At 47.8% G+C, this 27,504-nt stretch overlaps 1 protein-coding gene across 4 annotated transcripts in view; it reads left to right on the forward strand.

The window, feature by feature from the left end:
- Positions 1–27,504, forward strand: part of SLC12A6 (solute carrier family 12 member 6) — a 734,261-nt gene that overhangs the window by 507,659 nt on the left and 199,098 nt on the right. For all 4 annotated transcript variants that reach the window (XM_086923612.1, XM_086923613.1, XM_086923614.1 and 1 more), the window contains 3 exons: positions 4,988–5,162; positions 5,762–5,880; positions 6,457–6,555. In XM_086923612.1, coding sequence (XP_086779738.1) covers positions 4,988–5,162; positions 5,762–5,880; positions 6,457–6,555 — 393 coding nt within the window. The remainder of the gene's footprint in view (positions 1–4,987; positions 5,163–5,761; positions 5,881–6,456; positions 6,556–27,504) is intronic.

The raw sequence follows: 27,504 nt of genomic DNA on the forward strand, positions 1-27,504 counted from the left end.
CGAGGAAGGAGGTATTTTATCTCCGTAAGCAAACACGCCTCGCATTTGGCAGCTCCCTTGTATTTACAGCATTAGGGAAATGGCCATGGCAGGAGCGAGGGGACAAAGAGGAATGACTACAACATAGGGGGCGGTGTGAACAGTCCTTGCCAACTCACCTGTGACAAGCACGGACCCATTGTCTTGAAGGTTCACCCCCACGCCACCGACCAGGTACTGCCGAGACTGTGCATGCTGGGAAATGGAGTTCCTAGTATTGAAGTGGAGCTGCTCAGGTGTGCCTACAGCTTAAGGGGGAGGAGCAAGAGTGCAGTCATGTATTTCACGCAGGAGGAGCTTTGCTTGGAAAGGACACAGTACTGGGCGCTGAGGAAGGTCTGTTGACCGAAATGCATTCGCCGCTGCTGGCATCATCCTCAATAAAGTTAGCTGTTCCTTCAGAACTCCCCTCCGGCCTCTGTCTTCTGTTTTTGGGAAAAATTTTCGTCACATTTCCTGCGCCGGCCAGAGGCTCAGCACAGAAGGCCCCTGCCAGACAAAGAGACTTGGCTCTATAACTGGCGTTCCGCTGTTCCAGCGTTCATCGAAGTTGAGGGATCAACAAGAGTCAGAGACCGCCAGGAACGTGATGCTGGAATGCGAGGAAGGAGGTATTTTATCTCCGTAAGCAAACACGCCTCGCATTTGGCAGCTCCCTCGTATTTACAGCATTAGGGAAATGGCCATGGCAGGAGCGAGGGGACAAAGAGGAATGACTACAACATAGGGGGCGGTGTGAACAGTCCTTGCCAACTCACCTGTGACAAGCACGGACCCATTGTCTTGAAGGTTCACCCCCACGCCACCGACCAGGTACTGCCGAGACTGTGCATGCTGGGAAATGGAGTTCCTCGTATTGAAGTGGAGCTGCTCAGGTGTGCCTACAGCTTCAGGGGGAGGAGCAAGAGTGCAGTCATGTATTTCACGCAGGAGGAGCTTTGCTTGGAAAGGACACAGTACTGGGCGCTGGGGAAGGTCTGTTGACCGAAATGCATTCGCCGCTGCTGGCATCATCCTCAATAAAGTTAGCTGTTCCTTCAGAACTCCCCTCCGGCCTCTGTCTTCTTTTTTTGGGAAGAATTTTCGTCACATTTCCTGCGCCGGTCAGAGGCGCAGCAAAGAAGGCCCCTGCCAGACAAAGAGACTTGGCTCTATAACTGGCGTTCCGCTGTTCCAGCGTTCATCGAAGTTGAGGGATCAACAAGAGTCAGAACCCGCCAGGAACGTGATGCTGGAATGCGAGGAAGGAGGTATTTTATCTCCGTAAGCAAACACGCCTCGCATTTGGCAGCTCCCTCGTATTTACAGCATTAGGGAAATGGCCATGGCAGGAGCGAGGGGACAAAGAGAAATGACTACAACATTGGGGGCGGTGTGAACAGTCCTTGCCAACTCACCTGTGACAAGCACGGACCCATTGTCTTGAAGGTTCACCCCCACGCCACCGACCAGGTACTGCCGAGACTGTGCATGCTGGGAAATGGAGTTCCTAGTATTGAAGTGGAGCTGCTCAGGTGTGCCTACAGCTTAAGGGGGAGGAGCAAGAGTGCAGTCATGTATTTCATGCAGGAGGAGCTTTGCTTGGAAAGGACACAGTACTGGGCGCTGAGGAAGGTCTGTTGACCGAAATGCATTTGCCGCTGCTGGCATCATCCTCAATAAAGTTAGCTGTTCCTTCAGAACTCCCCTCCGGCCTCTGTCTTCTTTTTTTGGGAAGAATTTTCGTCATATATATATATATATATATATCTCCAAACCGCTGGTTTAACGCCACCTCCAATCCACTTTGCAGCAAGCAGACACGGACCCAAATTCAGTGCAAGTACTTTCAAGTTTATTTTCAGTCGGCCATTACGCGTTTCACCACCTCAGTGGCTTGATCACATGACAACGCTAGATCGTTGGTAGACCAATTATAAAGCAGCACCTATTGCACGTGATGATAGTGAATAGTAAACATAAAAGAAACACTGGGTGTTTTTAACCGGCCATCATGTTTAAAAGGAGTTTGCAAATAATTCTATACCAGTCATGAATAGGATTCAGAATAAATAGATTCACTTTAATTAAATGGCATGTTATAAATTAATACATATATTATATAATATAAAAATACAAAAAAAATATATATATATATAGAGTCATAAATATCTAAAATCTCTACAAATAAGAAATTATTAAATAGATCAAAACAATCACATTTCATTGCATAAAATCTCATGAATATATGTGAAACTTACAATCAATCCTATGACTTAAAGTTTGGTTATCAAAAGTTTATTTGTGATAATTGCATAAATGCTTAATAATCTCCTTATACATAGCATCTAATTCATATTGTGCATATGATTCAATGGCCCCCATAGGTTTCTTAAACTGTATGTGAATAAACATGTTCTCGTGATTCAAAGTGCATAAAGTGAAAACATAAAATGTTTAAAAATCAATAATGATCATTGATTTGGGGAAGAAATAACGGCCTGGAAAAGATTAAGATAGTAGTAAACCTACAAGAACTAAACCTCTGCTATTAAGTTACATCTAGAGGTGTGAATTGTTAAATAGTTCTATGAAGGCAAAGCTCAGAGAAGGATATGCGGGTTAGGGCTAAAGGTGGTTTTACTCCTATAGGCATGTGTGTAGATCCTCTGTGTTGTTAAGGCCTCCAGGGGTTTTGCTAATGAGATTTAGGATGTAACGGGTTTCTAATTTTCTCATCATCTGCTCCCTGTCGCCACACTTTTTAGTTTTTGGGACAGTGTTGATGACATAATATGTGAGGTCCTGCAAGTTATTATTATGGACCTCTCGAAAGTGTCTGGCGACAGGGTATGTAGGGTCACAGTTATTAATCGCCCGAATGTGTTGCAAAACCCTTTTGCTGGCTGGCAACTTAGTGCTGCCTACGTATTATAACGGACATGTACATTCTAGTACTTAGATTGCATATTCCGTTTTGCAATGTAGGGGCTTGGAGATTTTGATTTCTTTACTACAGAAAGCCGTGCAATAGCACTTTTTGTTGATGCCATATTGCCACGCTTTACATGTCCTACATTTTTTATATATATATATATGTATATATATAACCTAGATTCCTCATGTCTTCACCAAGTCTTAACAATCAATAAATGTAACCTCTTGTGACTAATATCACACCCAGAATTCAGCCAACATACGAAAGCCTTATATGAAAATCTAAGCATATCTCTGCTGCTTCTATGCCAGTAAATACGATAATTTGGTTTACATGCTGCTAACCAAGATTGTGATGATCAGGAAGAAGTGCCACTGCCACTGGCATGTAAAATAAGATTTTCAGTTTGGGCTCGAGTATTCAGAATTCTGGTAACTTGTCATGCTTAGGTCAAAAGATATGTAAGGCTGTTTTGGAGAGAGAATTGTTGCTACTCATCAGTCTGGCCATTCCCAAACAATATGAAATCCATCATTCCCGGGAGAAAAATATTATTTAGAACTGTATACATTTAAATATTGTTGTCAATTGAGCATTGTGTGAGGAGAATCATCCCAAGATCAGCTTGAATTAATCTCACAGAGACATGGTTCAGGGATCTAGAAACCAATGTTCATAGAGTAAACATAAGAGTTTGTGATTCTACCTTTAGGAAAAGGCTGAATAAGTGTGACATTAATGGAAGGATAGTCAGGAGAAGACACCTTCTCTTCAAAAAATACATTGCTGCATGTCTTATGTTTGCAGAAACACCTGAATGAACTACAGTGCGTGGTGGACAGATGATGCCAAAGTAGAGTTGTTTGGCCGTAACATATAGGGACATATTGTGCGAAAATCAAGCACTGCAGACCACCACTAGAACCCCAAATCAAGCATGGCACTGGAGTCATGATGATTTAGACCTCCTTTGCAGTGGCAGAACCCGATGCCTCATAGTCATGTTTCCATGATTAATTCCTTTCTACAACATCTCCTTCAGAGGAAATTGTGAGAGCACTTGCCCAACAGCTAAAACTTAGCTGAAAGTGATTACGGTGAAATCATTTTCATAAAAGGCTTCTAGTGAGCAGCATTGGAATATCAGTGACACAATGGATAAGGCACTGGCTTTCTAAGCCAGGGATTTTGGGTTCGAGTCCCATCTGAGGTCCAGACTTCATCCTTATAGACTTTTGGAGAAACTTAGATACATTTTTGAGACTTTCTCTCAGAAGCTTACTACAGATCAGGTACTTTAAATTTCCCCATTCTACTTCTTCCCACTCAGGATTTCCACTTCAACATAGTGCGAGTATGATGGAATTGCTGACTTCTCAGTTATACATTGCTAATCTCTGCGTTACTTGATTCCTTATATATGGATAATACTAATAGCGAATGTATGTTTATGACATAATGAAAATGGGTTCCCTGTGCTCTGTTGTGCATTCCAGTCCTTATTATAGTTCCCCCTAATATTATCTTTGTAGCTTGAGTGCCCAAGTGTTGGTAACTATTGTTATAATAAGTGTTTTCAATGCTGGTTTTATGTGGTCACACTTCTGACTATTGAGGCAGAATCTAACCGCCTTATTCTGTAATTGTTGTATTTGTTTTTTGTCATTTGTTTTGTAAGTTCAAAGTGGGCTACATTAAGTAATAGAAAGTAATGAATAATCCATTGTAAAAGCAGATTGAGGCTTATGAAGGCAATTTAGTTGATTTCAAGCTATGCTTAGGATAAACTGCAGACCATTTTATCCAGGGAGCATTGAAGTATTCCTCTTCTTACTGCTTTGTAGAAGGTCAGTTTTTGATGCCTATTTTACACTTGAATTGGCGGAGATGATCCCCCCTACCTTTTGGTTTTTCCATAGATTAGTTGTGCACCTGGCAACTAATTATACTCTTTTGTCTGTGGAGTGTTATATTGGAGAACACATTTCTAAGCTGTCCAGCAAACACCAAACTGATTTTCCCTTTCCTCAGGTTTGGCCATGCAGTGAACGGGAACTTGGTTGTTGGTACACTGTCATGGCCATCTCCTTGGGTGATTGTGATTGGATCCTTCTTCTCCACCTGTGGAGCCGGTCTCCAGAGTCTGACTGGTGCCCCACGACTTCTGCAAGCCATAGCCAAGGACAATATAATTCCTTTCCTGCGGGTAAGAATTCTCCGTTAGTATCTATATTATTGACACCTGCCACATTGCCTCCTACCACTCCCCCTACGAACAAAGAAAAACCCCTGTTCCTGCTGGTAAGATTTCTTCATCAGCATGTTGTTTTTCAGTGATGTGTGTGACTCTTTCCCTTTTTACCTTCAGCATTCAGACTGAAATACTGGGAGCACATGGTCTGTATTTTTAAGCCAGGCCTCTTTTTCAAGCTTGATACACTGACTGAGCCTCAAATCCAAACAAAAAACCCTCATCTCATGCAGTCCTTAATAATGTCAGTCCAGCTGACAAAGCGAAAAAGAATAATCCAATTATGTGAGGGCCAAATCATGCACTCCTCTCTTTTTCCCTTCACCCCACCGAAGGTGACTCAATGACTACCTTTGCATGCTTTGGAGCAATAAAAATGTCCACCACACACTTCTTACTAGTGATACTCATTAGGAAGAATGAGGAATCCTGGTCAGCACTACCACCTGAGAGGTCCAAGCCTTATATCTTTCGAAGAGCACTCAAACCAGGTATAATCACTCTTCCATGTCTGATTTATGTCCTACTTAGCTACTTATTTCTCACCCCAACAGGTCTTTGGACATGGAAAATCAAATGGTGAACCGACATGGGCGCTCCTCCTGACAGCTGTTATTGCAGAATTGGGCATCCTCATTGCTTCGCTGGACCTTGTGGCACCGATCCTCTCCATGTAAGTGCTCTTGCCTTGCTGTGGTTTAAATATCACTTCATCGAAACCACAGTGTATTCATAACTCTCTGCTTTAGTCTTTAATGGACACTTAAGCTGAGAGATGAATTTGCTGACTTAACAAGTTCATTCCTAGATTCATGTTCCTCTGTTTCAAAAATATTGTCATTCTGTGATGAGTTATTTCGTGTCCTCAAGAAAGGCACCACACCATGTGAACTTGTGAAGGATTCTTTGACTTGTCTCTGGAAGGATCGCCTGCAGGAATAATTGTAGCAGTAAGTGGGTAGATGAGTTAGATCAATGAGGTCAGTCTTTGGAAAGATCACCTCAAGCTATCAATGGAAGGCTATGGCCTTTGCCTATTCTATTGTTACTATTAAGCATGCATGACTACGACAACTTTAGCTACCTCTGAAGTCTGTCAGCAGTTGGTGCCGCGCTATTTTTTCCTGATAGTAATCTTGTTCTTGTTTTCATGATAATGGTCTTAGACCGGCATTGTTGATAGAGTGCCAAATACGAATATTGGTGCCATTTTAATACATTTTGTATTTCTCTTTTTCATTGTCCTCAGGTTTTTTCTGATGTGTTACCTCTTTGTGAATCTAGCATGTGCATTGCAGACCTTGCTTCGTTCTCCAAATTGGCGCCCCCGATTTCATTATTACCACTGGTAAGTGTTGTTGATTTGTGAAATATTTTAGTACATTAGCATTGTGGACAGACAAAATTAAAGTCCGCCTCTTGCCTTTGATTTGCAAAACAATAATTAAGCAAGCTGTCAACAATTTCCTTAAATCAACCCTCGCTACTTAAATGTTTTTTCTCAGGGTCATGCACCTTTTCTTTGATCAGAGATGACAATTCTTCATGCTTGTGTTTTGAGGAATATATGGAAGTATACAAATTATGTGATATTGTTTTTAAATTTTAAGCTGCTGCAAGTAATTTATTTCTGATACTAACTGCAGATTCTTCACCTTTGAAATATCCAATGGTGCTAATTTGAATCCTGACATTTTCAGAGCAGTTCTCCCTCAGGTGGTTCTGCATTAACTTTGTTCCACCCTTAAATTAACAGAGCGGAGCCACTTATAGGTGCCACTCTTGCTCGCTGACGTCCGTTCCTTTCTCTCTGTTCCTTTGATTGCAGGTCTGGAGCATTGTTCCCTTTTCCCATCAGTTGTCAAGTTTTTCCATTGACTTTTAGTGTGCATGTTCCCACCTAATACAACAGGTTTCGAGTCATGCCATGACTGTAGTAAACAGATGTCCGTGACAGACCTGTACGGAGTGTTCCGAAGGTGATTGGGATTGGGATTGGGGGCCTGACTCCAAGTTGTTTGAGGAATGTGCCCTTATGCACCTAAAGATCATTCAAGACCATGTAGCACAGCTGTATGTCACCCAACATCACAAGTAGCTACGCAAGTTCATCCTAAGTCGAGGGTGTGGACCTGTTCCAGCTCTCAAAGCTGATCCTGCGACCGGTCATCCGGTAAGTGGAAACACAAGAAGACAAAGATGGACTCGACTCCATCCTGCCTCTTATCTATCCATAGAGAAATTCGGAAAGTTTCAAGGTGCCAATCGATCTTCCTTCCAACCCCAGATTGAGGAGCCGGTTTCACCTTTGATATCAGTGCACCCAGAGTTTCCCAGGCCATTTCCAATTCCACAGCAGGTCGAGGCATTTAAGAAGGCTATACTATGTATTTTTAGCTTTCTTCCAGCACCATATGGCGTATTTTCATGGCCCAAGAGTCCTCAGGAGTCATTTCCGCTAGTTGGTCAATCCGCTGCACCATCTGAGCCCATGAACCCTGCCTTGTGTTTTGCGCAGTCTCTGGTACTGACTTCCAATCCAGCTCCAATACCTGCGTCACACCCTTCTTTGTGGACGCCGCTCCCGATGGCACTGGAGGGGGATCCTCAATCGAGCCCAGGTTACGACCCAAACCCAAATCCCTCTCGACCCCTAGCAAGGTCACAAATTGACTGTACTCCAGTCCCCCGTCACATAAAATCTGATTGAGACAAAACTCTTCAGCTGTCATAGAACTGTCTTCAGTTGCTCCACCAGTTTTTTTGCTTTGATTCTCACCACAGCTGCCTCAAGTTGGAGATTACAATGGAGATGATTTTATGATTTATCCCCGCATTATGATGGTGACAGTTAATACATGGCTTTACAGGAGGCCAGTGGCCTGGCAACTTCCCCTGATACAGGAATCATTTCCCCCCTTCGGCTGCCAATGGACAAGAGTGTTTCCTTTGTAGTAAATGTGAGAAGTTGGCCTAATATATGATGTCCAATATTCTAGTGGGCACCCTGTATCAGTCCAAACAACCCTTATGGTGATGGTTGTAAAGTCAACCTTATAGACCAGCTATCCTAGAGGTAGCATGGACAAAGCGGTCTTAGGCTAAAACTTCGGAGGGCATGTAAAGCCAGCTGTTTTACCATATGTAACCCCTTGAATACCAAATGAAAGGACACCACACAGGATATATATAAAATATATATGTATTTATTTCTAAACAACCCCTCTGAGCTCTTTGAGATCAGATGCCCAAGCACATAACAAGATACTCAATTATCATACAGTAAGTTGCACAATATAAAGTAGCACCCTAGGGGCACGTCAAACCATATACTAAATTAGTGGTATAAGAACCATGTCACGAACAAAGGATAGGCCTAGGGCCTAGGGAATCGCTGGTGCTACACTGTACTACCAAAGGATAGGAAGTAGGAGGCCCACGGGAGACGTGTGCAGTGTCTTTACACACACGCAAGTTACCATAGAGTTTGAATAGGAACAAAAGAATTAGAAACTAGTTGCTGAATCCTATGGAGCCTTGGAGAAAGATGCTGCAGGCGACCAGGAGAGAAGTGTCCGGTTGGATCCAAGGCAGGATCGAGGATGAAGAGTACCTGAAAGCAGAGGGGACAGAGTCTGGGTCACTAGCCAGTGACCAGGAAGGAACCAGGCGATGTCGCGAAGCAATCAGGTGATGTTGTGAAGCTTGTCTCTGCAGCCACGTGGACCAGGAGGCGTCGATGACGACCAGGAGCCAGGCACGGACTGTCCCACGAAGGCTCTCAATGTCGGCGGTGTCGGCTTCCGGATTGGAGTCAACAAGCCTTGGCTAAGGCAACCCACGCAGGAATCGAAGATGGCTTCTTAATCAGACCAGCAAGGTCTGATGGGCTGCTCCTTTTCAGGGGAGCAAGGGCCAGTCTGGAGCAACCAGACCAGCGGTGTAGATTCAAGATTTCGTCGTCACAGAGGCCACTAGCCAACCGGCAAGTGACCGGACAGACGTGTCGAGCAGGAAAATGCAGAAGGGCCCCACGCAGAACTCGTGGAGTGTGGAGGGCTGATCTTCGGTGCAGTTGGTGCTCGGGGCTGGGGCTTCTCAATCCCCAATGCACAACTTCGAGGGTGCCTCGGAAGTTGCACGGAAAGCAATTCGCTGGCTTTCCAAGATGGCCGGTCCCATGTCGCCTCCACGGGTCTGAGCTTTGCTGTGGCTGTGGATCGGGCTGAAGGAAGTCTAAAAGTCCGGGTCTTGTCAGGCTCTGTGTTCGGGCTCCGGCGGGAGCGACGACAAAGCAAACCGTTGATCACTTGATGGTGCCTGCTTGTGCAGGGTGGTCACTCCTTGACCACAAGGGAGATTCTTCAGTCTTCTATCATCAAGTAGAACGTCGAAGGTCCAGAGTTTCGTTTCAAGTTTCAGTCAGGATTAATCTAAAGTCTTGGGACTCAGCTCCTACCTACATACCAAATCTAGGGGCTGGATTACCTGCTAAGTCCCTCCTATGGGTGGGACCAGGGAAGGGGGTGGTTACACCCCTTTCCCTTTGTCCAGTTTCGCGCCAGAGCTGGGGCTGGAGTGCCCCAGCACCAGTTTGAACTTGACTATGGATGGGACACATTGTGTGCCCCAGGCAGTGTCTCATTTCATTCAGCCTTCCCTGCCCCAATACACTATAGCCTGTCTGGGGTGGTGCTAGCACCTCCCAAGACAGGAAACCTTTTTTCCAAGCCTCCCTCGCTGGAAGGACTCCCAGCAGCAGGAGGTCAGACGTGTGTCTGTGGCAGCAGCATCCATTTTGTGATGCTGAGGCTCTGGTTAACTTTAACCGGGATTAGTAGGAACAACATGTCTTCTCCCTCTAGAAGGGTGGAATACTACCCCCGTCGCCAGAACTGGCGAGGGGCTAGTATTCCAAAGCGTATGACACCTTACACAACATGTTTTGATAAAGCCAAACCAGAGTTAGTATTTAACCGCGAGGTTCATAATGCACTTCAGAGTATATGGTATGGCTATATCCTAGAACATTTACAACAAGGGGTGGTGAAGGACAGAGTCTCTGAATTAAGCAGAAAGCTCTCACCCAGTCAAGAGATCAGGGCTAGATCCAACACCGTTTTTTAGCTCACTGCACCATCCCAGTTTCAGAACCCGGCTGTATGCAAATTAGTCTGTTCCTGTCCCAGTGCATGATGGGAACAGGGCAAACCAAACTACAAAAGCCAATTCTTACACTGGGAAGGAAACAAGCTCCCGGGGACCGGTTTCTGGCATTACAGCCGTCTTCGGCCCGGTTTGCTTGAATCCTGATGGTGCAATGAGCAAGGGTCTCACATCTGAGAATACCCTTCCACGCTTAGGGTGGACAAAAATATTTACAACAAGGGGTGGTGAAGGACAGAGTCTCTGAATTAAGCAGAAAGCTCTCACCCAGTCAAGAGATCAGGGCTAGATCCAACACCGTTTTTTAGCTCACTGCACCATCCCAGTTTCAGAACCCGGCTGTATGCAAATTAGTCTGTTCCTGTCCCAGTGCATGATGGGAACAGGGCAAACCAAACTACAAAAGCCAATTCTTACACTGGGAAGGAAACAAGCTCCCGGGGACCGGTTTCTGGCATTACAGCCGTCTTCGGCCCGGTTTGCTTGAATCCTGATGGTGCAATGAGCAAGGGTCTCACATCTGAGAATACCCTTCCACGCTTAGGGTGGACAAAAATATTTACAACAAGGGGTGGTGAAGGACAGAGTCTCTGAATTAAGCAGAAAGCTCTCACCCAGTCAAGAGATCAGGGCTAGATCCAACACCGTTTTTTAGCTCACTGCACCATCCCAGTTTCAGAACCCGGCTGTATGCAAATTAGTCTGTTCCTGTCCCAGTGCATGATGGGAACAGGGCAAACCAAACTACAAAAGCCAATTCTTACACTGGGAAGGAAACAAGCTCCCGGGGACCGGTTTCTGGCATTACAGCCGTCTTCGGCCCGGTTTGCTTGAATCCTGATGGTGCAATGAGCAAGGGTCTCACATCTGAGAATACCCTTCCACGCTTAGGGTGGACAAAAATATTTACAACAAGGGGTGGTGAAGGACAGAGTCTCTGAATTAAGCAGAAAGCTCTCACCCAGTCAAGAGATCAGGGCTAGATCCAACACCGTTTTTTAGCTCACTGCACCATCCCAGTTTCAGAACCCGGCTGTATGCAAATTAGTCTGTTCCTGTCCCAGTGCATGATGGGAACAGGGCAAACCAAACTACAAAAGCCAATTCTTACACTGGGAAGGAAACAAGCTCCCGGGGACCGGTTTCTGGCATTACAGCCGTCTTCGGCCCGGTTTGCTTGAATCCTGATGGTGCAATGAGCAAGGGTCTCACATCTGAGAATACCCTTCCACGCTTAGGGTGGACAAAAATATTTACAACAAGGGGTGGTGAAGGACAGAGTCTCTGAATTAAGCAGAAAGCTCTCACCCAGTCAAGAGATCAGGGCTAGATCCAACACCGTTTTTTAGCTCACTGCACCATCCCAGTTTCAGAACCCGGCTGTATGCAAATTAGTCTGTTCCTGTCCCAGTGCATGATGGGAACAGGGCAAACCAAACTACAAAAGCCAATTCTTACACTGGGAAGGAAACAAGCTCCCGGGGACCGGTTTCTGGCATTACAGCCGTCTTCGGCCCGGTTTGCTTGAATCCTGATGGTGCAATGAGCAAGGGTCTCACATCTGAGAATACCCTTCCACGCTTAGGGTGGACAAAAATATTTACAACAAGGGGTGGTGAAGGACAGAGTCTCTGAATTAAGCAGAAAGCTCTCACCCAGTCAAGGGTGTTCATCACCACCCCCTTTTGTAAATCGATTTTGGCCACTATAGGTGTGGCAGGGTATACTCAGACATGAGTCCCTTTCTCACTGCTCCATCAGGATTCAAGCAAGCCGGGCCGAAGAGGCTGAAATGCCAGAAACCGGTCCCCGGTAGCTTGTCTCCTTTCTGGTAAAGAATTGGCTTGGTAGTTTAGTCTGCCCTGTTCCCATGATGCACTGGGCCAGGGACAGACTGATTTGCATATAGCCAGGTTCTGAGCTGGGATGGGGCAGTGAGATAAATAACGGTGATGGATCAAGCCCTGATCTTTGGACTGGGTAAGAGTGGTCTGCTCAATTCAGACACTCTGTTCATCACCACCCCCTTTTGTAAATCGATTTTGGCCACTATAGGTGTGGCAGGGTATACTCAGACATGAGTCCCTTTCTCACTGCTCCATCAGGATTCAAGCAAGCCGGGCCGAAGAGGCTGAAATGCCAGAAACCGGTCCCCGGTAGCTTGTCTCCTTTCTGGTAAAGAATTGGCTTGGTAGTTTAGTCTGCCCTGTTCCCATGATGCACTGGGCCAGGGACAGACTGATTTGCATATAGCCAGGTTCTGAGCTGGGATGGGGCAGTGAGATAAATAACGGTGATGGATCAAGCCCTGATCTTTGGACTGGGTAAGAGTGGTCTGCTCAATTCAGACACTCTGTTCATCACCACCCCCTTTTGTAAATCGATTTTGGCCACTATAGGTGTGGCAGGGTATACTCAGACATGAGTCCCTTTCTCACTGCTCCATCAGGATTCAAGCAAGCCGGGCCGAAGAGGCTGAAATGCCAGAAACCGGTCCCCGGTAGCTTGTCTCCTTTCTGGTAAAGAATTGGCTTGGTAGTTTAGTCTGCCCTGTTCCCATGATGCACTGGGCCAGGGACAGACTGATTTGCATATAGCCAGGTTCTGAGCTGGGATGGGGCAGTGAGATAAATAACGGTGATGGATCAAGCCCTGATCTTTGGACTGGGTAAGAGTGGTCTGCTCAATTCAGACACTCTGTTCATCACCACCCCCTTTTGTAAATCGATTTTGGCCACTATAGGTGTGGCAGGGTATACTCAGACATGAGTCCCTTTCTCACTGCTCCATCAGGATTCAAGCAAGCCGGGCCGAAGAGGCTGAAATGCCAGAAACCGGTCCCCGGTAGCTTGTCTCCTTTCTGGTAAAGAATTGGCTTGGTAGTTTAGTCTGCCCTGTTCCCATGATGCACTGGGCCAGGGACAGACTGATTTGCATATAGCCAGGTTCTGAGCTGGGATGGGGCAGTGAGATAAATAACGGTGATGGATCAAGCCCTGATCTTTGGACTGGGTAAGAGTGGTCTGCTCAATTCAGACACTCTGTTCATCACCACCCCCTTTTGTAAATCGATTTTGGCCACTATAGGTGTGGCAGGGTATACTCAGACATGAGTCCCTTTCTCACTGCTCCATCAGGATTCAAGCAAGCCGGGCCGAAGAGGCTGAAATGCCAGAAACCGGTCCCCGGTAGCTTGTCTCCTTTCTGGTAAAGAATTGGCTTGGTAGTTTAGTCTGCCCTGTTCCCATGATGCACTGGGCCAGGGACAGACTGATTTGCATATAGCCAGGTTCTGAGCTGGGATGGGGCAGTGAGATAAATAACGGTGATGGATCAAGCCCTGATCTTTGGACTGGGTAAGAGTGGTCTGCTCAATTCAGACACTCTGTTCATCACCACCCCCTTTTGTAAATCGATTTTGGCCACTATAGGTGTGGCAGGGTATACTCAGACATGAGTCCCTTTCTCACTGCTCCATCAGGATTCAAGCAAGCCGGGCCGAAGAGGCTGAAATGCCAGAAACCGGTCCCCGGTAGCTTGTCTCCTTTCTGGTAAAGAATTGGCTTGGTAGTTTAGTCTGCCCTGTTCCCATGATGCACTGGGCCAGGGACAGACTGATTTGCATATAGCCAGGTTCTGAGCTGGGATGGGGCAGTGAGATAAATAACGGTGATGGATCAAGCCCTGATCTTTGGACTGGGTAAGAGTGGTCTGCTCAATTCAGACACTCTGTTCATCACCACCCCCTTTTGTAAATATATCCTAGAACAGCTATAAGGACTTGGTTTTGAAAGCTGCAGACAGGCTCAGCTCATGCTAGAGCCTCATCTCACATAAAACCAAGCACTCTGCCTCCAGGATTGTTAAGGCCTGCCATAGGAGTGACTTATAGGTGTATATGTGTCTAGATATAAGGTTAGATATAGGAGTACTATATCTAACCAAGGGGTGATTACACGACCTTGCCCCAGCTGAGTGATCAGCCAGTTGTGTCAATGTGAGTGGCCAGCCAGGGGTGGCATAATACATGCTCCAGCCCCTGGTAGGCCTTGGATGCACCTATGCCCTGGGTACCTACAGGGGCCCATAAGGTGACCCAATGTCCAATTGGAGAGGTACCTAAAGTACATGGAGTCCATTTTACAGTGAAAGCAGATAGCCTGGGGCCCTGATTAGCAGGATCCCAGGCCAACTAAGTCGAAATCCAGCTAAACACTTGGTAAAAAATCTGGGGTAACCATAGTCAGGTATCCACCTTCCTACAGTAAACACGCTGATGAGGTCCTGGAGTGGCAACTAACTTCTGTTGAGGTTAAAACAAATGTGGGTACAGAAATTCTTCAAACCGGGCCACCTTCTTTTGAGTCCGTACTGCTGCTCAATAAGGCCCTAACAAACTCCCTTTTGGGCACTTCGTCTAAAGCTTGCCCCTGCCTACTTTTGGGCACTTGTTCTAAAGCTTGCCCTTGCACAGCAGCAAACATACAGGTGGCCAGGCGCCACAGACTGACGCCTGGCAACCCTTATTTCTTATGCATCGTCCTCTGCCTGTGAGTTTTGTGGGCCAAGCATCCACTAGCAAAATAATTCCTAATGCTTTCCCTATGACTCCCTTCCCCCCCATCCCACTCTCTGGACAGGAAGTCGAAAACAATTTAGGGGTTTGGGAAATAAATGTTATTTGCGGTCAGTCTGGCCTTGAAGTAGGCCATGCCAGTTGCCTACTAGGCTGAAATACGTATACTCGCTGGGACATGGCCAGTGAGATGTTGCTGGCCGTCCCTTAAGTGTTTAGAGCCTCTTTGACGCAAAATATTCAGGATGTAATTAAATATATAATTTGGACTGGCCTGGACACTATAGATTGTTTGCAGCAAACAGTTGGCACTGGTATGGTACCACGCATGGGTGAGATCCGCAGGCTTTTTCTGGGGATGTGCAGGCTTCTCCCATGGATATCCCTTTGTTTTTAGTCCCTCCTGATTGCCGAAAAAGCTAATTCCCCTCTGGAGTACTTCAATGAAAGCTGGGCTACAGTGGGCTATTTGAGCCTTTTGACCCCTGCCAGACAGTTCACTCAACAATTTCAGGTCTTCAGGGCTCCTCCAGAGGTTTGGTGTGTAGAAAGTGCCAGGCCCCATTCAGCCCAGCTGTAGGTACCTCATCCCTTTCGTGGCCAGAGACAGAGAGTGAGCTGACAACATGCAGGTCACCAGGAGCACTGATCTTCCCAGTCCTGATCCTCAGCCTCCAAACCACTTTAGTTTGTACTTAGCAGCACACCACCATGGGAGGCAGGGCTCAACATTTTCTTCCAGAGTGACTGTCCATCACAACTGACAGATGGGACCCCCAAGATAGTTCAGCAAGTCTATGCACTCTTGTTTCTTTCTGACCCACTGCATCAGAGCAGCACCCATCCAATTCACTTCAAAAGATGTGAGCTCTTCTGTCCATAGAAGGTGCAAACATCAGAGATAGGAGATAGGGCTGCGTTGTTGTTTCGCTATTCCTTCATGTCAACGAAGCATGGAGGCCTTCATCCTATTTTAGATATTCATCCTGTAATTGTCGTATTTTTTATTTTTTTTATTTTTGTTATTTATCAAATTTTCAGACAGATAGGGTACTACAAACAAATAACAATAAACAAAAGGGCAGGAAGTAGGAATACAATCAAAGAAACAGATACCAGGTAAAATAATAATGTTGTCATCATGATATCAACATGCATAGCATCGGTGATCAGTACGTTCTGCATTGACTAAAGAACATATCCATATCATAAAGGAAAACCAGGATCCTAGGACATCGGCCACCCACTGGAACATCTATCACAAGACACGTGTGCGGTTCAGCAGTATCTACCCACGCCTATGTGGATTATATAGGGTCTCTGTATCTAAGGAGCAGGTAGGGCATCCATAGGCCTCCAATCTGTTATGTGGGGGTATGAGCATTGCGCCTGGTAATCGGGTAATGGGCGCATCTGTGTGGTCCATTGAACCTTTGCTTGGGTATGATATGATCAGTCAGCCCCCTCTGGGTGAGTCAATAAATAGGTTTGCAGTGGTTGCCATATATTTGTAGGTCTAGCTGGTTTGTGGTTGTAATGTGTCATATGTGTCGCTGGTAGTGTCACACTATATTAAGTCACGAAGCCAACGCAGCGAGAAGTCTGAAGCGAATGGGACTGTGGCCTCTGTCAATGGAAAATCTCTGATTTCTTCCAATTTATTGCAAGTCCAAAGTAGACTCTGAAATGTACAATCTCATGAATCAAGGGAGAAAAGTTAGTGTTGGGGTCTCAGATGAACCGCAATATATTATCACATAGAACAAGGCTAGCAGTGGGCCTTACTGGAATCTCAACCCACACTGCAAATTTCTCTCCTGTAACTGCTGCGCAAGTGGATCTATGGCAATAATGAACAAGAGTGGTGACAGGGGGCACCCCTGTCTGTTGCACCATGACAAATTAACAATACGTGAGGTTGCCGTTAACTCTAATTCGGGCTAATGGACATGTTTAGAAAAGTTGGACAAGATTCGAAAATTCCTGTGGGGACCATTCTAATGAATCAAAGCCTTTTCTGCGTCTAATAATACTGCTGCAGCGGTAGGTAATAATACCACTGCAGCTGGGCTAATTTTGATTAGGCACCGCAAACACTGCGCAGAGATTCGCCGAGGTGGATCGATTTTGGGACAAAACCTGTTTGGAATGAGCAAATTATCGTATATACCATTAGGGAGGGACAAGTAGCAAAGACCTTGGCTAAAATGTTGTCATCCTGGTTTTGGAGGGATAGTAGCCTGTAGGAGGCACATCGTTTGGGAGGCTTGTAAGCTTTCAGCAGGAGTGTAATCACCTCCTCTTGCATTGTGGGGGGAAGTGAACCCGCCTCCCACGATTCCGCATATACCTCCAGAAGGTGGGGAACAAGATGGGTTTTATACATTTTATAAAATGTCCCAGTTAAGCCGTCCATTCCAGGGGCTCGAGTGCCCTCCAGATCATCCATTGCTTGTGAAATTTCTTCTGCAGTAATGGGTGAAGCGAGAAAGTGACGTTGCCCATCATTCAGCCACACTACAGCCACCTCAGCCAGAAAGTCATTGAGTGCGCAGTCAATAGGGGGTGATTGCAAGGTGTCAAGTGGGTATAATAGGCGAAAAAGCCGATGTTATGTCTTCTCTATGCGTAAGTGTCTCGCCATCATTCAGTTCTAAATGTGTGATAAAGGATGATTGAAATTGGGGGCAAAGCAATCTAGCTAACGTGCGACCGGGACTTTCGCTGTCTCCGTATACATGAGCCCGGGCATATTTGCCCAGATAGTTCACCTCGCGAGTCGCGCAGCACCCTGGCCTGTTCGGCGATACAAATTCCTCTAATGTAGACCTTAAAGACCTCCCAGAGGGTAGCCAGTCTTGTCACTGTGCCAGTATATAGTTGGAAATATTTCACTATGGCTTCATTGACCTCGCGGCAAAAGACTCATTGGGGAAAAAACAGTCCGCGATGGCGCGTAGCATCAGGTATACAAAGGGTCCAATTGTGTTAACTGCTAACATTAGCTTAGAAGATAGAAGCCAGTGATCTATTTGTGACCAAATGCCATGCGGAGCAGAGTAAAAATAATTTTTCTTGCTGATGGGGTTACAGGCTCGCCAAGCATCAGCAAGAAGAAAAGACTGCATCTGGGATTTTAGTACTCGTACTGAGTGTGGGTTAGTAACCTGGCCTGTGCATTTCGTGTCTGATTGTGGGTCAAGTGTAAGGTTAAAGTCACCCCCCTTTATAATGGTATCTGCTGATAGTTGAGTAATGTGCACAGCTAAGCTAGGAAAAAATTCAGGAGAGTCCATGTTTTGGGCATAGACATTGATCATTATAAAGGTCACAGTTCCCAGTTCTCCGGCCACAATAAGGTATCAACCCTCAGGGTACTCAATTACCTTCTACATCTTGAACGGAACCGATATGTGGATAAAGATACATAACCCCCTGGAAAAAGTACTGTAGCTTGCAAAGAAACAGTTATCCCCCCCCATTGTGATGCGAATCGGTTAGTAGTATGTGGTGCACAATGCTTTTCTTTTTTTTTTAAATCTTTATTATTTCAAAAAGAAAAACAAACAGACATGAGGTATGACCATCATCCATACAAAGAGTCCAACATTCCATAATAGCGTAAACATCAACAGTGGTCCAGCAATACAAGGAAGCAATCATTAAAATAACGGTTTAGATCGCGCTGCCCCTGGCCTAGGCCTGCCCTGCTGTTATAAACGCACTGGTTCTGCATTCTAGCCCATATGAAAGTTTGGACTCTAGATCATTGTACGGCACCTAAGGCAGGTCTGCCCTCATTGTCTAACTGCCCCTAACCCCCCACCCCTGACCCCTGCTGCTGGCGCTCCTATCTTAAAAGAGTGAGTGTTGACCAAAGGCTAACCTAGTATTCAGGGTGTATGCTGGCCATCGCATCAACGAAAGTCCCTACTATCGTGATAGCCATGGATGTCGGGAGCCCTTTCCCTCTTTATTCTCCCCAAGGCCAATGGAAGTCACCTATTGATGTTCGTCCTCTGTCGATGTTAGTCATCAGTCTGGGAGCCAAGAGATCGATATATGTTAAATAGAATTCGATAGGCAAGCCATCGCTACCCGGTGTTTTGTTGCATGCCAATTGCTTAATGGCGCAGCGAATTTCAGCCAACGTTATATATCCTGACCCAGGGCCTTCGCTTCCTCCTCCTCAATTTTAGGCAGCTCTAGATTCTCCAGAAACGCCTGAGTATCGACTTCTCCAGTCTGTAACTGGCTGGTGTAAAAGCTTGCATAGAAAGATCGAAATCGGTCGTTAATGCGGTGCTGTGTGTAGTCCAAGCGCCCCGACTCTGAAGTCAGCGCCAGGATAGGCACGCATCTAGGGGCAGGATCAGCCAGCCATGCAAGTAATGTGCCCACCTTATCCCTTTCCGCATGTGCACGGGCCAGGTAAGCTCTATGATCGAAACGGCGTAAGCACTCCATGACCACCGCTAACGCCTCCTTACGGGACTGAACCTCCTCTCTCGCTCCAGAGCCTTCAGAATGAGCTCTCTCTGCTTCTCGTAGAGCCAGTTCACCCGCCTCAACTTCCTGTAATAGCAGCTTCCTTACTCCCACCCACTTTGCAATGCATATCTCTCCTACTACCACTTTGAATGCATCCCATTCCAGGGCCGCTGTCGTGGCGGAACCCACGTTCTCAGCAAAATAGTGCTCCACTCCATCCCCCAATTCCGCGCGAAAGGCCTGATCCTCCAACATCTCTGGACGCAGTCTCCAGGTCGGGATCCTAGAGTGCTCCGCTACCCAGCAGAAACTCACCAACAGCGGATTGTGATCCGTTATGGTGCAGATAAATATTCGCTGCCAATCGCCAGTGAGACTAGGCCGGCGCTACACAAAATGGTGTCTAATCGCACGTGTAAATCGTGCAAGGCCGAGAATTACGAATAGTCTCTATCGACCGGGTGCTGCGCTCGCCATATATCGGTGTAACGGGGAGGCGGGGGACGCCACCAATGTGGACTGGTGGAAGACTGACGTTCCTTACACCTCCTCTCTCTCACCGCTTCAGGACACCTAGGAGACGGAGTCCGAAGCGTGGTGGCACCAACAACCTCTGCGAAGCGGGGACTTTTCCTTTAACGAGGCGGAGTATACAAAAGAAGAGACAACCCCCTATGACGTGTTGCTGTGCAGAGCAAGCAGCTGGAAGAATGAAGACACGCCCCCTGATGACGTGGCATCGCGAGGAGTGGACAAGAAGCCGGAAGAGGAAGGAGAGGTGTGTCCCGACACCTGGGAGAAGAGAGGAGAGCAAACGGAGATTACGAAGGACGGAGGAGGATCAAGCAAGGAGATTGAGGAGAAGCGGAGAGCGGGAGAAGCTGTTCCTGGAGGCCAACGATACCAAGCACCGCCCAGCCACACTCAAGGAGGAGTGTGGCTCACTCAGGTGCGTCAACGTATTTCGGGTTGGCTGGGGATGTGTGGCAACGCCATGTAATTAGTGTAAATATTGTACTCACTACCCTACCCATTTGTTCCCGAACCCCCCCCCACCTCCTATACTCACTGTATTATCCTTCACCAGTCCTGCGCACTATTACTCTGTATAGCGCACAAACAACCGGTGTCCTCACTCGCCTGGTGCCCTGGGGGAACGTTACAGCAGGAACACAAAGCGCTAAAAGCCCTCTCTTTTCCTCTCCTGCATGTGGCGCTGGAACCCGAGAAGAGAGAGAGAACGGGAATCCCCAGAGACGGAGACAAGGCGGACCAGTCCACGAAGACCCCGCGCTCTTGCCGACACCTTGGACCCGGCAGCCCTAGCTCGAGAGAGACTCACCAAGATGAAGAAAAAAACCTTTATAAAAATAAAACCCCATTTACCCTGCTCTAGTGTCCGAGTCCCTCCTTCTGAACTGCCACAATCAGTAAATCCCCAATTATCCTGCCACTGAGTATGAACCTTGGCCAATCTATTAATCGGGGCTGTGGGTAGTGGGGGATGGGACCTATCCATAGCCACATCAGTAACGGAGTGAAAGTCTCCCCCATCAACACTGGGGTCGTAAAATAATCTGCGAGGGCTGACAACAAAGATTCCAGGAAGGGCGCCTGTTCTACATTAGGAGCATAGATGCTGCAGAGGATCACTTCCCGCTCATATAGGCGATCTCTAACCGCCACATAGCGGCCCGCTGGATCTACCACCTGATCAATCACCTGGAAGGGAACCCCCGCTCTAGTCAAAATCAAGGCCCCTGCGCAAAGGCTGAGTAAGTAGGGTAATAAAGCTGCCCTTGTCATCTACGCTGCAGCTCTAGCCCCTCTGTCTTGGTCAAATGAGTCTCCTGTAGGAGAGCAACCTGTACTCCCCTACGCACCAAATAAGAGTGAACCTTGTACCTACGCTGCATGGAGTGCAACCCCCGGACATTCCAGGTCACACATTTCACATCCGGTAATGGATCCATAACATCGATGCAAAAACCACACAAAACTGTGTCCCCCCCCCCCCCCCCCAGTCCCCCCCCCCCCCGGTACCAGGTAGTGGACCTAGTATGCCAATGTACAACACTCAATAACTTCACATTTTCGATTAATTGCGCCAGCAGATAACATCCCCCAAACGAAATAATCCGATCCCCAAACTTTCCCATCCTACCCATCACATCACCCCCCGCCCCAAGAACAGGCACCAACATAGTGAATCCCATCCAAACTACCCAACTATGTGCCTCGGCTATGCTAATGCAAACTAACTAGTACCTTTCGGCGGGGGTAGGATAGGGATTAATCTACGATAAACTAGTCTCACAATCATAGCTCGCCCCAGAAATATAATACCCGAGCAGAGCCCCCCCCGGCGCCCCCCACCAATGTCAACATTACCGCCTCCCCACCCTAATCAAGTCCAGCTCCGCCACCCAACTTTACGCGCCTCCACTTTACCGCCAGAGTCCCCAACACAGACAGTCACCATAATCTATTCAGCCATATCCATCCTCCACCCTCAAACAATAGTACAGTGTCTACTCATCCAACAGTCCGTCCGCCGTTCTAGGGGTAACCAGCAGTAAATGTGCATTGTCCGACACAGAGGACTCCGCCTCCGAGTGAACCTTGTCGCTTCCTAGTTCCGAAGCCGTGGGCGAGGTCCTCAACAGTTCTCCTGAGAGTGCCGTTACTGCAGCCAGTGCTCCCTTGCATTCTACCGCCGTCTGCGAGGTTGATGGTTTCCGCAGTCCCCGCCGTCGGCGTCGCAGTGGTTGCGATCTGCGAGGCTGCGAACCATCGGCCAACTCCTGTGCCTCCACTTCCCGGCCATCTTTCCCAGCTCTATAAGACTCCAGCCAATCCCATGCTTCCTCTGGCGTGTCGTGAAAATAGGTCTTTCCATCCAGCACAATTAGCAACTTGGCGGGGAAGAACAAAGAGTATTGAATCCCTTCCGCTCGCAACTCCTTCTTAGCAGCCTGGTAGGACATGCGGCGCCGCTGGGTGTCCTTCAAATAGTCCGGAAAGAGATTAACATTGCTGTTGTCAACCTGAAAGGGACTATCGCTTCGGGCCTTCCAAAGGAGCAAGTCGCTGTCATTAAAATGTAGGAGCCGCTCCACCACCGGCTGCGGGGGGGCGCCCCTGCCGCGGAGGTCTAGCGGGCACGCGATAAGCCCGCTCCAAGGTGTAGAAACTCGACAGCCCCTCAGGGGCCACCACCGTTCTAATCCAAGTTTCCAGGTAGCTCACCATGTCCGATCCTTCAATTTTTTCTGGCAGCCCCACCACACGAATGTTGTTCCGTCGATTTCTGCCTTCTGCGTCTTCCGCCCGCCGTTCTAGTACCGTTAGGCGATCCAGGACGCCCTCCATCGTTGCAGATAGCGCAGTCTGAACAGTCTCAATCTCTTGAATCTTAGTTTCAACTTGTTTCACGCGATCAGATAGTTTCGAATGGTCGGCTCGCAACAAGCCCAGCCCCGTTGCCACTTGCGCATTGTCCTGCTGGAGGGCGGCTTGAGTGTCCGTGATGGCTGCCAGAATTTTGTCGAGTTGGAGTTGGAGCCCCAGTAATTGTGGCAGGTCCTGCTCATCCCTATTCACCTGTAGTGGGGATTCGGCTTCGGAGGGCTGCGGGTCCTCCTCCTTCTTCCCCCGGGGTTTCCCCATGGCTGTAATTGTTAGAGCACTCTGAGTACGTGTCAAGGAGTCCCTCAAAAGACCTCCAAGTTGTTCCCAGGGTCAGCACCCAGGCCCGGGGATTCCGATAGATGTCCTCCCTCCCGCTGCGTAGTGTCGAACGGCCCACCTCTTACCTCTTGGACCACAGGCTCTGCTGCTGCCCCGCTGGTATCATGTCAGTGCCACATGGGCAACAGTGTTGAGGTTCCGTAGTTCGCTCCCCCACTAAGTTCAGTGTGGCGCTCGGCCGTGGTTCGGAGCGCCTCCAATAGATGTCCCGTGTCCACTGTGTTGTCTAGGCAGGGCCTCAACTTTCATGGTCTGCCGCTGCCCCCCGAGGAACTCCTCCGTTGCGCCCCCAGGTTAGGGTGCTCCCGGTTCAGTGCAGCCCTGTATTAGAGAAGAGAAGCCGGGGCCGCCGCCCTCAATTATGCATCAACAGTAAGTTTGTAGGCCCTCAATGCCGTCCGTCTGCACCTGTAATGCCGATAACAGCAGCCACACTTGTGCCGCTACACCCCAGAGTGCTCAGCAGTACACCATCCGGTTATCCACCCCATCTCCACTTAGCCATTCTTTAGGGGGGTGGGGCCCGCCGCCATTCCGAACGCTGTTATGCAGTCTGTGCATTCTCGGGACCCACTTTAAAGGTGTCCTGGGCTCCTATGCTGCCCCTCAAGATCCCTCAGCCGTCACAGGCGTGCCAGGGTGTTAAGGGAAGCCATTTCCAGCAGCCGTCGAGCTCCGGCCCCCAGCAAGGTCCTCCGCCGTTGCCCCACCGGCAGTATCACTCCCCCCGACGTCTCCGCCCCCGCTCAGCCCGGGGCCAGCGCCGCCCACTCCCACAGGTGGGTCGCTCCGGAAGTCCTCGGCGCCCCCCACAGCCTTGGGGGGCCGAGCCGCCGGCGTAGGACCTCCAGCGCCCGCAGTGCCCATGCTGCCGGCACACCGCAGGCTGTAACTTTACCCCAGTGCAATCTCTCCTCAGTTGCGTTGGTCACATTCGGGACTCCACACTCCAATCTCCCGCACCCTCACAGCAGCGGCACCCCGTCTCCGATCGCGGGACCAGGCCTCGACTCCTCTGTTTCCGGGTCAGACGAGTTGGCTCAGCGCCATTTTGGTTTTGGCAGACGATCGTCCCCGCAGCTCCGGCGATCGGCCGCAGTGCTCATACAAGCCTGTCCGCTGCTAGATTTCAGCGCTGCAGGGCTTCTGGTCGCCCCGGGCACCCTCCGTATTGCCAGGGGGTGTCAGAGAGAATCCACGAACAGGATACATTCGGGGATCGGGCGCGGAGCTCTGTGCTCATGCAGCTTCTCCCATTGGCTTCCAAGCCACGCCCCCATGCACAATGGGTTTCTTGTAGGAACTAAACTTGAACTGCATGTCTGGTAAGATAGGCTTGTAGCTGCTGCCCCTTTCGAGGATTACATATCCCTCTAACAGTCCATGTAGTGCATTTCAATGGTTGTGTCCCAGACCCTTCAGTTGGCGATGTCATTTAAACGATAAAAGACATATGGACTTGTAATAATACACAGGATACATGTATGCGTGTTCAGCAATGCAAATAATGCCCTGTAGAGGCGGAGTGCCAGAAGAAACAACCTTAAAAAAGAAACCTCCAGATAGGGCCAGGAAGGGGTTGTTGCCTCACCTACTGGGCATGAGCATCTGTCCACTTATCAGGCTAGCACTTTTAGAGGATCCCCTGTCGCAGAAGCTGGGAAAGGTTCTGCACCCAAACCTGTGCAAAGTACACCTCCATGCTTTGATCTTCTACCTGAGGTTGTGAAAGTCAGTTTATGCCAGGCAATGGGCAAGTTTGTGGCATGTTGTGGAGTTTGTAAAGCAGGCCTTATGCAAGCCAAATAGTTGGATGTTTTATTGTATGTTTTATATGTATGCCAGCAAGGTCTTGCAGTGGGCACTATGAAAATGTATTTGTCTGTCCTTTCTGACCTTTTACATTCGCCGGACCAGCCATCCTTCTGTAAAGAGATTTCCTAAGGATTTGATACTTGCATTCCCTCACAAACTGTTTGTGATGCCACAGTGGGATCTAATTTCGGTTCTGATGCTCTTCATGTACAGGCCCTTCCAGCCAATTTATATCTGCTTGCTGTGTCTTCCAACTCTCAAAATTCCCAAGGGTAATCCCTTAAGCTTGTTGCATGAGTGTGCTCCAAACTGTTTCGGTGCAGCCTTCCTACACCACCTTTCTTCCGGACAAACTGGTGCGAAGGGCAAACGTGGCCTTTTTGCTAAAAGTTGTGACCCCTTTTCACATAGGACAATCCATTACTCTCCGAATGTTCTTTGATCCTCCTCACTCTTTGAAAGAGGAGGAAAGGCTCCATCGGCTGGAAAGGGCCTTAAACTTTTAAATCAGTTATGCCAAAGATCATAAGGTGAGCAATTTGCTTTTTGTAGGCTCTTTAGGGTGAAGAAAAATAAGGCAGTGTAGAAAAGGATTTTAGCAAGATTACTATCTGCTACTCATTAGCCATGGAGTGTGTCCGGAAGGACTGAGGACCTTTTCCACAAGGACCAAGGCTGCTGCCACCATGTTGGCATGGGAAGTGCCTGTCTTAGATATCGGTTAGGCCATGACCAGTGAATATCTTCACAAAGCACTACTGCCTTGATAGTCAGTTACTAACAGAAAGGCATTTTGGTGATTCTGTGCTGCTGTACTTTTTGATCTGAGCCCACTCCACAGACCCTCCACTGTGAAGGTAATGCTTTGATATCTATTCTAAAGACAAGCAATCTGCGTTCTGATAGAGACTTCTAACTATAGATTTCCCACCTTGTGAATGGCATCAGAATGGATTGGGGACATTTTCAGTAGAAATTCCGTCACGTTTTATCATGCCATGTGACTCTACATCGGATATCCCCTGCCCCAGATGTGACAATAGTGCCAATAAATCTGCACCACTTCGGCGTGCTGATGTCCGTTCCATTCTTTCCGTATCTTCAGTTGTGGATCCAAAGCACCATCAAATCCTGTCAGCTTGACAGAATCCATTTCCCTCTCATTTTCAAAGTGTGCAAGGGCCATGTCCCTGCCTAAACCTACACGGCAGTGACTGCCATCTCCAGTAGCCTGAGCTTCAAGTACAACTCGACGTCAAGTAACTGTGGTGCTAAGACACATTCTTGCTTCTGCTCCTTAGGCCGATCTCGTCATTGATTCATCGAAGTCATGAAGCTCAGATAAGTCCAAGAAATCCAAGAACAGAAGAAGTCCAAACATGACTCTCCTTCGTCCTGCCACTCCTACGTTGTGGGTCATGTGGCGCCCCAGGTACCTCCAAGCTACTGAGTTGTTCCCTGTATTCAATTCGATTTAGACCTTGAGCCTGAAGGTCGCAGACTCTCCACGCTATCAGCGATACCCAGAAGCTCCATGAGTTAAGACTAGTAATGGACCAGATTTTTGGTACCCCTCAGAATTCCCCTGGAGTGTCTCCGGCCACTCCAGTTGTATTCCCATTTGCAAATTTATCCCGGATTGCGCCACTCAATCTGAACCAGAGGCTGGTCCTTTCCTTGTGTTCGGCTATATAGTGTCTCCTGTGCCATGACCAACGCTACCAGTTAGTTGGACTGAAAGAATCATTTGTGCACTCCCCTCTCTGCCCAGGTCGTAAACAACACATTCTGACTATAATGCTGATAATAATTATGATGATGAGAACATTTTACATGACTTACAGGATGCCAGTGGCCTGGTTACTTCTCTAGACATTGGCCTTTCCTCCTTAATTCGGCCATGGCCTACTTTGCAACCATGATCATTTGAGATGACAGAAGTATTAGACCTCATCTTACCCACAGCAGAGGTCATAACGAATGTCTTGAATGATATCCTAAACTCAGGACAGAAGTTCCAAGAACCTCTTCTCACCTTTAGTGAGGCTCCTTCTAATGTACTGATGGGCAACTGGGCAAAGACCGGATCTAGCCCCCCAGGCAGGTAGTAACGCAACATAGGCCTTCCTCCGGGGATCTGGATATCATCTGCAGTATCCAGCACTGTAAATCTGAATGGTCCAGGTGTAAATGAGCAGAATCAATCCAAACACGTTTCCGATCACCCAACCTAATAGGGAGTCCAAACTCATGGAAATATTTTCTACACAAATGTTTTCGACTGCCAGCCTTGCACTTAAGTCTTTCAACACCAGCTGCCTACTATGGAGGTATTCATATGCGTTGAGGGATAGAGTGTCAGATATATTACCAGCTATTCCAGGGGACATATGGTCAACACTACATACTCTCATAAGAGATAGTACAAACAGGGCAAAGTATTCCATATGCTCAGGCACACTACCAACTGTCTGTGTAGGACATTCAGGACCAGCATGA

Source organism: Lissotriton vulgaris, chromosome 5 (assembly GCF_964263255.1).
Source record: "Lissotriton vulgaris chromosome 5, aLisVul1.2, whole genome shotgun sequence".
Lineage (NCBI taxonomy): Eukaryota > Metazoa > Chordata > Amphibia > Caudata > Salamandridae > Lissotriton > Lissotriton vulgaris.